Source organism: Camelus dromedarius, chromosome 6, assembly GCF_036321535.1.
Source record: "Camelus dromedarius isolate mCamDro1 chromosome 6, mCamDro1.pat, whole genome shotgun sequence".
Taxonomy (NCBI): Eukaryota; Metazoa; Chordata; class Mammalia; order Artiodactyla; family Camelidae; genus Camelus; species Camelus dromedarius.
This window is the reverse complement of record NC_087441.1, coordinates 15,270,843-15,287,040: the sequence shown is the minus strand read 5'-3', so window position 1 is coordinate 15,287,040 and position 16,198 is coordinate 15,270,843. Positions and strand designations below refer to the sequence as shown.

The following is a 16,198-nucleotide window of genomic DNA, read 5'->3' as shown; positions in this document are numbered from 1 at the left end:
CTGCACCTCCTCTTTACTAAGTCAGGTATAGATCTACCTCCTATTCAAATATGTTCCCAGTGGAGTGCAGCACAATAATTGAGATCAGTAACTTATAATGAAAAAGAATATGAAAGCGAATATATGTCTGTGAATGTATGACTGCAACATTATGCTGTACACCAGAAATGGACACATTGTAAACTGACTATAGATTAATAAAAAAAAAATCTAGCAAATTGTTAATCATGTTCACATTTTAAAGGATCCTGAATGTAACAATCACCAGTGTGCCAGGTGTTCATGTGTGAGTATCTTGTACATGAAAATTGGACCCCATTGTTCCTTTGTCATATACAAATAGCAGTTAGAGTCACTGTGCACACCATGTGGGTGATAGATCAGAAGAATGCAAAGAAAAAGGGGTGAATGATGCCTCTGTATGGAAAAAAATCTATAAGCCCCAAATCACTTATTTGTTACATTTGGGTAAGTTTCCCCACTCAAACTGTCCCTGGCTTAAACTCTGCTTCCCTTTTCTATTCCAATTTCTTAAGTCACTTTTGCTCTCTCCTGAAAAAGCACCTTTCATCTACTCCAACTGGGACATTGACTTTATTTCCTAATCTGCTGTCTTCTGTAAGTATTCTTGCAGCTCCAATATTTCCCATATTTTGTTCTGTTAGAATGTCTGGTCGTCTCACTTTGCCCTAGACTGACAAGTGTCACCCCTTGCGGAGGGTAATGATTATACTGACCTCATCACTGGTTCCCAACACCATCAAACGTGTTGCCAGCTGGTGATGTCGGTGGCGCCCAGGCTGTGCAGAAGCTGGAGATGGCAACACTCCAGGTGGGCTTTTCAGATGGGCAGGTGCCTGAGCACCTTCTGGAAAAACCAGTCTTCCCTCCTCTGTGCAGCTTAACAGCTGTGTGACTGTGAGCAAATTACTGGATTTCTCCAGGCCTCTGTTCTCTTCTCTATAAATGGGGATAATTATAACCCACCTCTGATATTTGAATTAAGTGAATGAATACCTATAAAACACTTAACAGAGTACCTGATACATAAAAGGAACTCGATAAGCTATAGTTCCTGTCAGAACTCCCCCGAGTCTTTATTCATCAGGAAACAACCACATACTCTGAAAACACACATGCCAGTAAGCGGCTATTAGTGAAGACAAGTCAAGCTTCGGAAGCAAGTGAGACTGAAAAGATGAAGGGAAATTGACCATCAAGGCAAAGTGGAGGGACGGTGCGGCGGTTCTCAAAGTGTGGTTTCAGGACCCACAGCATCAGCATCACTTGGGAGCTTGGTAAAAATGCAGATTCTCAGAGCTGCTGAATCGGAAACTCCGAGAACAGGGCCGAGCAATCTGTGTTTTAGCAAGACCTTCAGGTAATTCTGATGCACGCTGAAGTTTGAGAACCACTGTTCCAACGTAAACTCAACAGATACAGGATGAGGAATAATGCGTGTGTTTCTGTAGGGGGGCGGCAGCGCACACCCCGCCCCCACAGGTCAATGTTCATAACTGCTGAAACTGTGAACCAAGCCCGGTCGCATCAGCAGAATCCCATCAAACTGGAGATTAATTACCCATTTTCTTTGGTACTGTAGTCTGAATAGAAATATATCTAGAACGCTTATTTTCAATGACTTTGCACTAAATTCATTTCAAGTTTAAAACTATTAATTCATCAAAATTTTTTGTCTTTTCTTTTACTAGGAAATTCCACTTACTTGGATGACCATGGACCACCTCCTAGTAAGGTAAGATCTTTGCTTGTGGTATAAATTCCCTTTTCCTTTTCTCAGTACCTTCAGCCTCCGACAACCCCAATCAGATCCCTCCTGGCCCTGAAATGTTCACAAGAAAATAGCAGATGGCAGATGCCACATTAATCTTTAGCTAATAGTGAGCAGGAAAAGGAAGCATGCAAAGATAGCCAAAATGGTGAGGGGGCAAGAGCTATCATTTCATCAGTCACTGTAGCTCTCCCAGGCACTGGAGCTTCAGGCTGACCTCACACCTCTGGCTGCTTCTCCTGTTTGCTGCCTTGTTTGCCTCTGCATCCATGCTGGCCTGTGATCCGGTGTCCACAACCTAGCCTCCTCATGCTCAGGCCTTCAGCTAGGCTCACCTCGGCCCTTGTCTCCAGGGCCTGCCTTACTTGGGACGCTCCACCCAATGCTCTGCCCCTAGAACTGGCCTCCTCTGCCAGGGCCCTCTCTGGGCTGTGCCGGCCTGGCTGTGCCACCACTTTTGTTCTTAGAGACAATTTTGATCTGACTTTTAAGGGTCAGAGCAGTCCAGTGAAGTATTAATGTCATTCCCCACCATTATCTACTTTCTTGAGTCCAGTGAAAACCAAATATCAATCTACATAAAAAATAAGAAAAACATAGACACTCTGACCACTTAAGGTGATCCCTACAAGGTGCAGTTGTAAGTGCAGAGTGAGAAAAGAGTCAACCACTAACCTTAGAGGCTGGAAATTTACCCTAAAGTCGGCTTTTGAATTTTGTGGAATTTGAAGAACTCCTCTACATGTAAGACCATAAGCTTTGGAATAAAATATTTCTGGGTTTATCTCGGGCTCAACCACTATCAATATATGACATTGGACAAATTACTTAACATTTCAAGCTTCAGTTTTTTGATGTGCAAAGTGGGATTGAAAATATGACCCACAGTACAGGACATCTGACAAGGCTGAATGAGCTGATACATAACAAGCACTCAGCACCTGGCATGTAATAAGCGTTAGATAAGCAGTGGCTCGTGTTAACTAGACTGGAATAGCATTAAGATTATTGATGAATGGTACAGCAGTATTTATCACAGTAGTGAATGGCTTACCACTTGGTCCACTGCATATATATCGATGCTGCAGGCACTAGGAACATGAATATGAAACAAAGCAAGAACAACAAATAACACCATAGCCCCTACCCTGGAGGAACAAAGGAATATGGAAGGTTAGACACCATCTGAGGATAAGGACCGCGTCTAGCTCATCCCAAGGTCCTCACATCCTTGCATTAGCCTCGTCGCACAGACAGGCACATTGAGACTACTTATTAATTTTCACTGAACTGGACCATGGAATCCAGAGCTGGAATCTGAATTAGGTGTCCTGGCTCCCATCCCAGGCTCTTTCCACGAGGCCGGTATTCTCAAACTTTAGCTTGCATCAGGATTTCCTGGAGGCTTGTTAAAACACAGCTTGCTGGGCCCAGACCCCTGAGTGTCTGATTCAGTAGGTCCGGGGTGGAACCTGAGAATCTACATTTCTAACAAGCTCCCAAGTGATGCTAATACTGCAGGTCTGGGGACCACATTTGAGATCCACTATTCTAAAGGCCATGAGTGTAAAGAAAATCATTTCCCTGGACATTTTCTGTGCTGTTTTTTATTGCTAACCGCCTAGAAGAGTGACATGGCTTATCATATAAAGGATGTTAATTATTGTATTGATGACTCACCATTGTAACTTTTCTTGTAGTGAAAACATATTTTCTTGTCAATAATCTGCCTAGGAGGGAAAATAAGTCGGGGTAGGGAAGAAGAATGGTGCAGATGGCCAGCTGGGTTCCTTCACCCCTTACCGCATTTCTCTCCTAAGTAGGGCCAAGTGACCCCTTCTCAGCCCCTCTGCTCTGCAGTGGGGAAGGTGGCTCCGTTTGTGGGACCTATTGGTTGCTTCCCTCAGTGGTATGTCAGGCATTCCTTTGGGTTCCAGGTTTAATAAATGGGGCTGTACCTGGTCAGAAGTCCCAGGCCCAGTTTATATAAACTTGCCTTCTTGAACTCAATCCTTGGTGACCCACCTGAGGCTACGCCTTTAGTCGGCCTGGGGGATTTACTCTTGCAGAGTCGGCCATCCTCCCAGCCTCTTTGCTCGTGTCCTTGGTGCTTGGGTTCTGTGTTTGCTGGGCTCTCTCCCCTTGCCCTGCAGGGCTTTTCCTGGCTTGCAATCTTCACCCCTCTTCACCCCTTTCCCTTCTGCCACCCCCAAATAAGTCTCCCTGTGAGACACAAAAACAATCAAATCACATTAGATCATTTTAGACCATTTTCAGAATAAATCCAGTTTTATAAATTCTAGTCCAAGTTTGAAACCTGTAAGTATAATCTCTTTCAGCCAGCAGTTTATATAATACAGATTATTTCACTATAAGTGTATTTTCTTTATCTAGGAGTGGAGTAGCAAAAAACACTCTTAACTTTCTAAGCAGTAGCCAAAATAATAAGAAGAATGTAAAAATGGGTAAAAATAATATTGGCATGTTAACATCTTTTCATCCATGCTTATTACTTCTGGCAGGGTGGAAATGAATACCAGAAGTGATGAAGTCAGGATTCCAGATAAAGGTCCCTTGAGTGTCCCCCGGGGTGAAGCCTCGGTTATTCAGGTCTACAGGCCACTGGTGTGTTCAGGGACACAGTGGCAAGGACTCACACATGTGTGGCCTCCAGAGTGAACCCCCAGCCTGGCAGTGGGGAGCCAGACTGAGTCCAGACTCGCAGTTTTCATATTTGTTCAGCACTCAGAAATAACTTTTTGATGCCAAGCTCGAAAGAGCTGTGATCTAGATAAAATAAGATTCTTAAACCCTGAAAATGTACTGAGGCTTACAGGCAAGTTCTCATTTTATTAAAAGTTCAGTTCCACAAGTTTCACATTCCACAAGTAATAGCCAGTTAGGGAATGGGGTGTGTGCCACACAGCACGTCCAGAGCCCAGGTCTTCATTCTCTCCAGTATTTTCAAGAGAAAGAGCCAAATGCCTCTGATTTTGACTTGTTTTTAAAATCCACTGTAACCTCCAAGCTCACCCCAGTTTTTGATCTAAGTCATTACTTAAAGGCGGATGTTAATATTTTCTTTTGCCGACCACTTTTTATGACCGCTTTGTGTGTACACAGAATTTAGTGGTTTAAGGTTAGAGCCCTACTGAGACTGAACATCTAGATCTCTATTGAACAAATTAGAAAGATATTCTTGAGTACAAAAACAGACATGAAACAGCAAGTAAAATGTGATCCCACTGCTTAAAAAATTGTGCACATACATTATGTGTGTGTGTAGAGGAAGCCTGGAAGGATAATGGTGCCTCCTCTGGATGGTGAGATTTTGAGAGATTTTTTTTACTCTTTTCCTTACATTTTCTGTATAATTTGAGCTCATTAAAGTATTGCTTGCCAATCTAAAAATCAGAGGGAGAAATGTCATTGTGTAAGAGAAGATTAAAGTCAAGCTGAAAAGCCGGAGGTGCTCTGGCCTCTGCAGCATCACCCACAGTTCCGTCTACACCCCCAGAGCACTGGAGGTGATGTCTTCGCCTTCCTGCCTGCACTTCACCTGGAACGTTAGTCTCTGATGTGAGCTGCCGGCATGGGCAATGATAGATCCTGGAGGTGGCAAATAGAATATCATTTCACGTATGTTGGGTTCGCAAATCTGATGGGTAAGGAGAGCTGGAAAGTCACTATCTGTAACTGCTGCCTGTCATTTCCTATGTGCCAAGCATTCTGCTAAGGACTTTGCGTGGAAGTTTAGTCTCTATAAAACTCTATAGAAGAGGAAGTAATTTTTTAATCCTTATTTTACAGATGAGGGAACTGGATCTTAGAAAGGCTGAATAACTTGCCAGAGGTCATGCACTAAGTACTGGACTTGGGATTCCAGCCCAGGATGGTGTAGCTCCAGGGTTCATGCTTTTAACCATTTCAAGATGACTAATTTAATATAAAGACAATAATTTTTTACCTTATTTCTGGAGTTTTACCCTTTAATATAAGTTCTCTGGTACCTTGACTAGTACAGTAAACAAGCTTTAACTCTCAGTATATCAGAAAAAAAATAGTCATCACCATTTACCATTGTGTCCAATGGACCTTCTAGACTTTTTTTTATATCAAGCAAGTAAATTTTTTCATCTTTTTCCTTCCAGTCTTCTTTGTACACATACCCACCTTCAGCATTTGTTCATTTACAAACTGTATATATAGTAAATTTTGATGTACAAACTGTCCCACATTCATTTAGCAAAATGGGATGGTCCAGGTTCTTGCTGCAAGAATATTGTTATGAAGTCCTGGCCCTTGATGACTAACTGCATGAAAATACTGTATCTTCACTTTGTCTTTAGAATATATTGTTTTCTCACTGACTCTTGAGTTTGAGAGAGTTAATCCAGGATACTATCCTCTGAAGACTCGCGGTCTGAGGTTTCACTTTCATGATCAATTTCATCGTCATCATTAGGGTCTTGAGTGCGATTCTAACTCTAAACATTGGTCTGATTCCTCCAGTGCTTGTGAAACCTCTTCCTCTGTCTGTTTTTTTTTTTTTTTTTGATCTTTGTCAGTATAAGCAAGAATGAAACATTCTGAATTCTTCAGTCTATTCAATGAAGGTTAAAAGCAAACTACACAGTTGGGGTCTCCAATCTTCTGTTATATCTTTCATCAAGATGACACAACACTTTAGGTAACACAATAAAATATGAATAGTGATGCAATAGGGACAATGTATTTTCCTAATGAGCTGTTCTTCTAGGCCTAGGCTGTTCAGTGCAGTAGCCATTTGGTACATGTAGCTATTTAAATTAATTAAAATTCAAAAAATAAAATTTCACTTTTTCATTTGCTCTAGCCACATAGCAAATTCTTTGTAGCCATGTGTGGCTAGTTCTACAGTATTGGACAACACAGAATAGAACATTTCAGTCATCACTGAGCAGCAGTGCAGTTCTAAGCTATTTCATCATCCTTCTATTTTTCTATTACTTTCGTCTTTTTAAAGCATGTTTGGGAATAATTGATGCATAATTGGTAGGTGATTATTTTAGGATGATGAACCAGCAAAGTGTTTCAATATATAGGAGAAATAAAATCATTAAGATCTCATAATGGATCTTAAATTTTTAAAGAGGCTAGTAGACCTTATTATATGGTAATTATATTATATACTATATATTATTATGACAATTATATAATTATAATTACATTATATGGACCTATATATGGTAATTGCAAAGTAGAATGAGTTTTATTGTCTTTATTTAAAAAGAAGTATATTTTCTTTGGAACATCTCTAAAAAAGAATAAAGTCAAGAAATATGAATCCATACAAATAGTTAGAACTGCTAAAAAATAAAACCTAAAGCACTAAAATTGAGTCCAGGGGATCCTGATGGTATATTGAGGGTTAAGATATATGATATATTACTGACGTCTACATTTATATACAAAGGTTTTTGACATATGATATTTATATATTATTTTTCTGTATGAAGTAATGTGCTAGCTAATTTAGTATTTGAAATTCTATTTTGAAATGGGTTCATTAGAAAAGGGTTATAATTTATTATGCTGGGAAATCTCTGACGAATGAGAAGTGATAATATTAATTGAGATGGCATTTATATGTACCTAGCAGTGTCTGGCAATGAACAATTGTTCAGCAAAGGTTAGTCCTTCTTACCCACCCTCCAGAAGCTAATTTCCCTCTAGTGTCAATTAATTATTAAGTGACTACTTCGTGCTAGGGATCAGGAAGACATGATAAAAGTTGAAGATAATCCCTTCCATCTAATGCTTTATAATCTAGTTGCATCTTAAGATTTCAAAGAATCAGACTATGAGAGCACATGGTTCTGTGGTGAATATATTCTTTAGTCTAGATGACCCTCTAGAGACAACCATCCATTCATTCAGGCATTTACTATGCCCAGTTTGTGCTAGGCTCTCTGCTACGTGCTGGGGCTATAAGGCTGCAGAAGGCACGTTCCCTGCCCTCAAGGAGTTTAGAGTCTAGCGGGAGGGACAGGCAAGCAAACAGGGCCAATTTAATACATTAAGTAGGTAGCCAGTGCTATGATAAGGGTGAACCCAGGAGGCTCTGCCTCACCTCTCCAGGTGAGAGTCCTGAAAATGGAGTAGGAGGAACTGACCAGGTCAAAAAGTCTAGGATGGATGGGGTGAGGAGGGGTGGGCCTCACTTCTGGGGTTTGAGGAGTGGTGGATGGAACATGGAGATATGAACTGCTTTGAGGAGCTTGGCTGTAGAGTGGAAAGAGTGAAAAAATGATAGCCCTGGAAGATGGAGACCATGTTGGCATAATTGTAAAACAGAAAAAATTCAGTTATAGGAAAGGGGTGATGAATTGACAAATTAATTTCTGAATGGTGTTATGAATGGAATTGTGTTCCCCAAAAAGACAGGGTGCAGTCCAAACCACCAGAATTCAGTCTTCTGTGAATGCAATATATTTTGGAAATAGGCTCTTTGCAGATGTAATAAAGTTAAGATGAGGTTATACTGGAGTAGGATGGGCCCTAAATCCAATATGATTGATGTCCTTATAAGAAGAGGGAAATGTGGACACAGAGTCACACAGGGAGGGTGCCATGTGATGATGGAGGGAGAGACTGGAGTACGCTGCCACAGGCCAAGGAATACTAAGGATTGCTGGCAGCCACCAGAGTCTAGGAGAGAGGCATGGAGCAGCTTCTCCCTCTGAGACCAGAAGGAATGAATCCTGTTGGCACTTTGATTTCAGACTTCTGGCCTCCTGAACTATGAGAGAATACATTTCTGTTGTGTCAAGCTACCCAATATGTGGTACTCTGTTACGGTAGCCCTAGAAAGTCATTCAAATAGGTCGAGTTTAATATCTTCAATGACCAGGATAACATTGTGTTATGCCCTGTTAGGCATTATTTGGTTTGGTTTAATAAACATTGAAACCATCCTAAGAAGTCTATCATTGGGATAATTTAAGTGCATTTTTGTATTTTTTCCCAACAGTCATCACTACTCATATTTTCCCCCAACATTGTTTCTTCACTTTTCTTTGTAATTTTTTCTTCATAATTCTCATTTTTTTAGATATTTTATTACCCCCAATATTCTCCCCAATTTCTTCTATTTGAAATTCATCTCCACAGTTCAAATTTTGTTTTTTAATATACAAAAAAACATTTTATATTACATCATATTTTTCTCTGGAAGAGACCTCAGCAACAATTCATTTAGGAATTTAAAGGAAAATTCCTGTTTTCACAGGATCAGGGGCTATGAGAGCAACAAACTAAAGTAGTATAGAAGTCTGTTGCCCCTTAAAAAATATGTCCCTATTTCTATCAGAGACTTCTCTGGTGCCATTTAATACCACTTCCACTGAGTCCTTGAGAAAGACTGCATATTTGTTTCAGTTTGTTTTTTCCGTCTCAGTAACTCCTTTAAACTTGAAGATACATTTGCTGAAAGAAGATGTTTTCATGTTCTCTAGTAAAGAAACCATGGTTTCCATTCCTTGTTTGGTGTCTACAGAGGAAAACTCACAAATCTAGTTATCATAGTAGGTAAGTGACTTCCAGAAGACAGTGGGAGTACAGTTACTTTCAGGCATCTTTGCCAAGCATTGGCCAACTTGGAGAGGATTTCTGCATCCAAAATTCTCCTTTTCCCTGAGGGTAGGATTGCTGAGTTGTGCCTGCACATAAAGTCTCCTTTGGTCAGAATCACTTTTTACTTGGAAGAATAAAGCTGAGATTCAAGAGGAAAAGTGGTTTCTTAGTTCCACCCCCCAAATCTTAAAACGTATTGTTCAGGACGTAGGCATGGGCATCCACTTTGTTTTCCTCGTGTCTGTGAGGACCTATGAGAAGCAAATCTGTCTCTGGTGCAGACCTGGGCTGCGTGCCGAACCTGCCGCATCTGCTTCCATTCCCACAACAATTCCTGAAGCCATTGCTGCTGAGCACAGGGCCCCCCTTTCATCCTGCTGTAAATAACGTCAGATGTGGTTAGAGACCCACATGATCTGATTTTCTTTGGGGAAAAATTGGCATTCTCAAGAAGTTTGTATTTTCTTATTTCTATCTAAGACGGAAATAATGAAGTTCCTTTTTTGAAATTATGAAATATTCCAAACACAAAAAAATTAGGGAGACAAGTAAGACATACACACCTGATGTACCCAATGGACCCATCTATTAGATTTAAAACATGTTACTGTTTTTATTCAGCAGATTCTTCATTCTGACTTCCGTATTTATTCTCGGTGGCTTGGAGGCTGAGGAGCATGGATTTTGGAATCAGACCTCAGTTTGAATCCTAGCTATGTGACCAGTTACCCTACAACAAATACTTCACCTCTTTGAGCTTCAGTTTTCTTTGTCTAAGAGAAGATAGTTACATCCACCTCTTAGAGCTGTGAGGTTTAAATGTGATAAATGGAAAGCACTTAGCCTGACGCCAGACGCAGGTCAGCAAGCGCCCCGCATTGCTTCCTGAGTACCACAAGTCTTTCCTTTACACAGCCTTTTACTGATTCTGGTGGCTCAAGGTACTATAATGTAGAATAAGACTCGCCCCCAACTCCTCAATCCTGTTTTCTTTGGATTTTTAAAAGCGATTAATTACATGTTAGTTGGCATGCCAGATACCATCTCCTAACTTACAGCAACTTTCAGGCCCTGTGGTTATCTGTCCTCTTATTCCCTGGGCTAGTTCAGCCACCGAGCAAGGCTTTCCACCGTCCCCCTGTCATTTAGCTTTTAGCATTTTTCTCTGTGTCCACACCTGACTTTACCCAACGTCCTTTTTAAAAACTACAAAAGTGAAGCTTCTTTTCATTTCATGGGAGAATCAATTGCACTGGGTAATAGATTTGTGTTTAATGATTCATGATAAATATATTAGGTTTAGAGAAAGAGAGAACTAGAAGGACAGAATGAGGCAGGGAGTCAGGAATCAGTTTCACTCTGATGAGCATGACCTTGAAGGTGTCCCTTCCACACTCTGATTTTGTTGATCATTGCAAATGATAGGAAAATTAATGACTTGAATATTTTATTTTGAAATACCTCAGAGCATCTGAGCTCAGTATGTGCTATAAAGAACTTTATGCTTTGGTATTTTGTTTATTACCAGTTATTACTATTAATTAATAGCTTAGAAGGTTAAAAAAAAATCAGCCTTACATAATCTTATCCCAAAGTCACCTGTATTTTTGCTTCACCCTTCCTTTTGCACTCATCACAGCTCTTAACCATTAACGTGGAAGTCTTTGGCCCAGCAGCTAGTGGCCTCCTGAGATTTCAGCTTTCCGTGGAGATCTGTATCCAAGTTCAGAGATAGTACTTCTAAATTTATCAGTTTTTTGAGCATGTAATGTGTTCTCTCTTTCCCCAGAAAAACATAATGAAACCATTTCTTCTTCAACAAATGTTTAGTGCTATTAAGCACATCTTCCACTTCTTTTTTTTTAATTAATAAAGTTTGTATAACCACAGGCTTAAAAATATGTGGATTATGTAATTTTTCCTTTAGTATCTGCTCCACTCCACTCCCCAAGGCCCAAGGGCCAGTTGTCCTTGGTAAGGATGTTCTCCAGACCTTATCCAGATCAGCCCCACTTATGACCTGGATTTAACATGTTATTGGGCTTAGACTGCCTTCAACAAAAATGAAGGGCTTTAAATGAAGCGTGAAATTTTTAAACTGCATATTGTTGTTGGAAAGCATATTTAATCAAGAAATTGCTTTAGTAAATTAAGGAAACCCATGCTGCCATTCTTTGGCAGGGTAACAATTACCTTCGGGTTTTCAAAGTTACAGTGTTAATCATCTTAACAGCTCCCAGTATAGTTACCTAATTCTTTTTGTTTGTTTTATTTCCTCTTTGACCATATGATCAGTATTTTTTGCTTGTTTTCAAAATTATACATGCTCCTATTTTGTTTTGATTTGGAAGGTGCATAAAATTATAGAATAGCAGGAAAAAAATAATCACCCATAGATAGTGCCACCACTCGGGGCAAACCATAATGAAATGTTTTTCACAAATCTGTCTGGTCTTTAGCGTATATTGAGAATAGTAAAGCCTTATGTACCATTTGTTGCAAATAGCTGGCCGGTCCTTACATGTAACTTTAATTGGTTCCGCATGTACCTAATGCACAGAGGTTTCAGCATCAGATGGCTCATTAGCTTATTGTGAAAAAGTGAACCATGACTACATCCTTCCCCCTTACTTTCTGCTCTTCAGAAGCAGTTACTTTAAACTGAGTCTTCAGTGCTGGTTTTAACATCTCTGAATAACTTGCTTATGCTGCTTCTTGATTTTCCCCAGCTTTAGCCATTGTCCACTGACATCCTTCTGTGACCAGAGGATTTTAGCTCTTTCATGGGGCCCAGCCAACACCACCACTCAAGCACCCTTCTCTTTCCCCATCCTCTAAACTGGATGTGTGTTCTTTGGTTCTTTGGGCTAAACCAGTACTCACTGTTTTTTGTTGGTGACCCTGGTAAATAATAAAATGGCAGCTGAGCCATTACAATAAGGTTTCTTTTCTTGTTCATCTTTTTGTTTTCTTTTTAACAAATAATTATCTTGTTTTATATTTGTTTTCGTGCTTTTCTATGAGCCTCACCTTATCGTCAAACTCTCCTCTCAGTGCCTCCAAATACATAAGGTATTTTATCAGTGTAGAGTCTCTCCTGGGCCCTCTCCCCCACCTCTACCTTGTGCTGAGCCTCCTGCTCAGATCTGCTTTGGGAGCTCCCTTCACTCTCTTCTGTTTGCTCCCATTTCCTGCATATCACATTGTGTTAGTTTTCTGTTGCTGCTGTAACAAATTACTATAAACCTAGTAACTTAGAACAACACAACTTTGTTACCTTACAGTTCTGGAGGTCAGATGTCTGAAATGGGTCTCACTGGGCTAAAAATCTAGGAGTTGACTTGGCTCTTTCCTTCTAGGAAAGCTCTAGGAGAGAATCCATGTCCTTGACTTTTCCAGCTTCTAGAGGTCACCTGCATTCTTTGCTTTGTGGCTTCTTTCCCCATCTTCAAAGCAAGCACTGTAGCATCTTCAAATCTCTAGTTCAGATTCTCCTCTCTCCCTCTTTCACTCATAAGAACCCTTGTGATTAAATTGGGTCCACTTGAGAATCATCAGAAGACCATCAGAAGACCTCTTCGCCATGTAAGTTACTGTAGTACAGATCCTAGAGGTTAAGACTTGGGCATCCCCAGGGGGTCATTATTCTGCCTTGCATGCATCTCTTTTCTCTTTCCTAGGTAGCTTCCTGAGAAAAAGTGCATGGAGTGGAAATTTTCCGAAATTATTGCATTCCTGAAAATGTCTTTATTTTATCCTTGATTGATAGTTTGACAGGATACAGTTCCAGAATAGGAATCTATATTAATCAGGGTAAGCTGGGGTAATGCAAAATCTCAGTGGCTTCCACATTAGGGCTTATGCCTTACTTGGTCCACGGACTCTTAGGGGAGCTCATTTCAGGAGCTTGCTCAGGGACCCGGGCTGTTTCCATCTGGCAGCTTTACCACCCAGCTTGGACCTCCATGTCACTGTGTCCGGGCAGAGAGAAGCTGTAGTGGTGTGTGAAGACTCCTCATTCCTTCATCCTGGAAGTGACACTTGTCACTTCCGTGAGCAGCCCATTGGCAAGAAGTGGTCATGCAGCCCTGCTCACTTGCAAGTGGGCTGGGAACTAGAGCACAGGGTGCTGTGAGCATTGTGTCTGCCACAGAATCATTTCTCCTCCGAATGGGAAGGTTCTTCTCCATTTTATTCTAGCTTCTGATATTTCTGTTGAGAAGACCAACTCTTGACGCTTTATATGAAAATCTAATCTGTCTCCATGGAAGTTTCTTAGTCCTACTATTCTAAAATTTTATAATTTTGTGCCTAGTGTATGTCAATTTTCAGGTACCATTGTGGATGCTCAGAGGACCTTTCTATCAGGAAACTGGTGTCTTGTTCCGGGATATTTGCTTGACTTTTCTTTTCACGGAAGATTTCTTCCTCTGCATTTTCTCTTTCCGTATTTCTGAATCTCCTCTTCTTTGGATGTTGAACTTCCAGGACTAGTTGTTTATATTTTTTTACTTTTGCTCCTCTTGTATTTCTTTTCGTTGTCTTTTTGCCCCACAAGCTGGAAGAGTTTCTCAACTTGGTCTTCCAACTTTTCTGTTGAGTTTCTTCCTCATTGTTCTCATATTTTTAATGGCCAAGAGCTTTGTTTTTGTTGTTTTTCTTCTCTGAATGTTCTGCATTATAACATTCTTTGCCTTCATAAAGGGCCTTTACATTTCTTACAAAAGGTTATTCCAAGGTATTTTACTATATTTGGTTGTTATTTTGAATGGGAGATTTTTTCCACTATATTTTAAATTGACTGTTGTAATACTGAAAAATTACTCATTTTGTGCATTATATATACTCACATCCCTGAACTTTTATTTCAATAATTTTTCAATTCTTTTCCTTTTCCTTAATAGGGAATCACATAGCAGACAAGCAACGTTCATTTTATCTACTCCTATCTAATTCTGTTTCAAGTTTTGTAACATTACTCAGAGTATTAAGTAATATAAAATCCATGGTGGGAGAATGAATATTAATTATCACCATGTCATCCATACTTAGAACATGTATCTGTTCTAAGTAGCACTCAATAAATATTTGTCAAATGAATGGATAGTGGTTATGAAGCATCTTTGTTTTGTTTGAAACTTTAATGATAATGCTACAACTGTTTCATCACTAAGTGTAATTTTGACATTTAGTTGAAGGTAGATATTCTTTATCATGTAAATGAAATATTAACTTTCTGAAGTGTGCAATTATTTGAGAGAACCATGTTTCCTTTGTCACTTGTGATCTTGCGTTTAGAAACATGTGTTGAATTGAAATAATTTAATTCATTTTTATTTTAAGAACTAATCTGGGAGAGACATATATTTGATAAGCATAAATAAGCACTTTTAGATCAATGTTTGATCTGCCTTAACATCTCTACTGGTGACTTGGAAGAAGAAATGCTTAGAAAGATCTCTGAGTTTGCAAGTAGTCTTTTTTCCCTGGGGAAAGGGGGAGGCTAATACTAAACCACAGGACTACTACGATGCCTAGTGTCTTTGTCAGCTGTCCCCTAGGGGCTTCTGCCTAGTATGGTACTGCAGCCCAAAGAGGCTATCAAAACGTTGGATGTCTTCCAGCAGAGATCATATCTGTGCCTTGTGCAAGCTGTGATTTATCCACACCTGAAAGATTATATGCAGCTTTAGTCAACAAAGAGCAAAAGAGGCATAACTGAGCTGGAGAACATTCCAAGAATAACAACTAGAATGATCTTGGAAGGTAGAAGATTCTTGTCAGGAAAGACATTGGCACGGGAAAATGATTGAAATATAATACACAGCTTAAAGCCAGAAGGGGTGTGTTTGAGGTGAACACAGAACTGTTTGCTAAGGCCTTGAACACATCTCTGGTCTGAAATAAATAGGTGCAGTGTCCTGCAAATCTTAAATAAGGTACAGCAAAGATAAACTGAAGGATATTCTGCTTCTTATGGATGATAGTGACCGCCTGGACTTCATCTGCCCAATTGACAGTGCAGGCCAAAACCATAAATCAGTCCTCATAAGAGTTTATATAATTCATGGATGACAGATCCACAGTGGATTAGGTCAAGAGCAAGGTTGTTTGGAGGGAAAGAGTTGATTTTCTTGAATCTAGGGAGGTCATTCTTATTTTATATGTAATAGAAAATGAACATTTTTGTTTCCCCATAAAAATATCATTTAGTGTATCAACTCTTATTTACAATTTAGTCACTATCAATGCTTATCTTTAAATCATTCACTGGATTGCTGCTGTGCAGATTACTCATCTTGTAGGGCTCTGCTTAAATCCTGCATCTCTGTGGCTGCCCTTGCTGGAGTGTCTGCTGTGAGAATACTTTAGAACAAGAAGTTTGAAGATCTCGGCACAACTCTTACTAGTTCTTAGACCTGGCAAAAGCCAACTATTCTTTCTGAGTTTTGTTTTTCTCGTTTATAAAATGGAAATAATGACTTTCCTGTATTCTTCATATTTTGTGAAAGGAAATAAAGTAATGTTTGTAAAAGTGCTTTTTGGAAGCTGTAAGATGCTGGCTGTATTCACTGATGGGTAAAAATGAGGATGGCCTGCTTCTCGAATCTCTTAAGTCCTCAGGGAGCTGCCTCTCTCTTGCTAGGTTTTTGAGTGGACTCACCCCCCACAAATGAACCCCAGTGTGGCCTGCTGCTCTGGTAAGCTGGCTTGACTAGGTGGAGATACAGGGTTCTTTCTGCCCCTGAAGCCTAAAGCCTAGTGAAGGGCAGGCTGAGTGACAGCTGACAA

General features: G+C 40.0%; 1 protein-coding gene across 2 annotated transcripts in view; it reads left to right on the top strand.

The window, feature by feature from the left end:
• UST (uronyl 2-sulfotransferase) overlaps nt 1–16,198 on the top strand; it is a 271,245-nt gene that overhangs the window by 108,986 nt on the left and 146,061 nt on the right. For both annotated transcript variants that reach the window (XM_064486595.1, XM_010993983.3), the window contains exon 2: nt 1,713–1,756. In XM_064486595.1, coding sequence (XP_064342665.1) covers nt 1,713–1,756 — 44 coding nt within the window. The remainder of the gene's footprint in view (nt 1–1,712; nt 1,757–16,198) is intronic.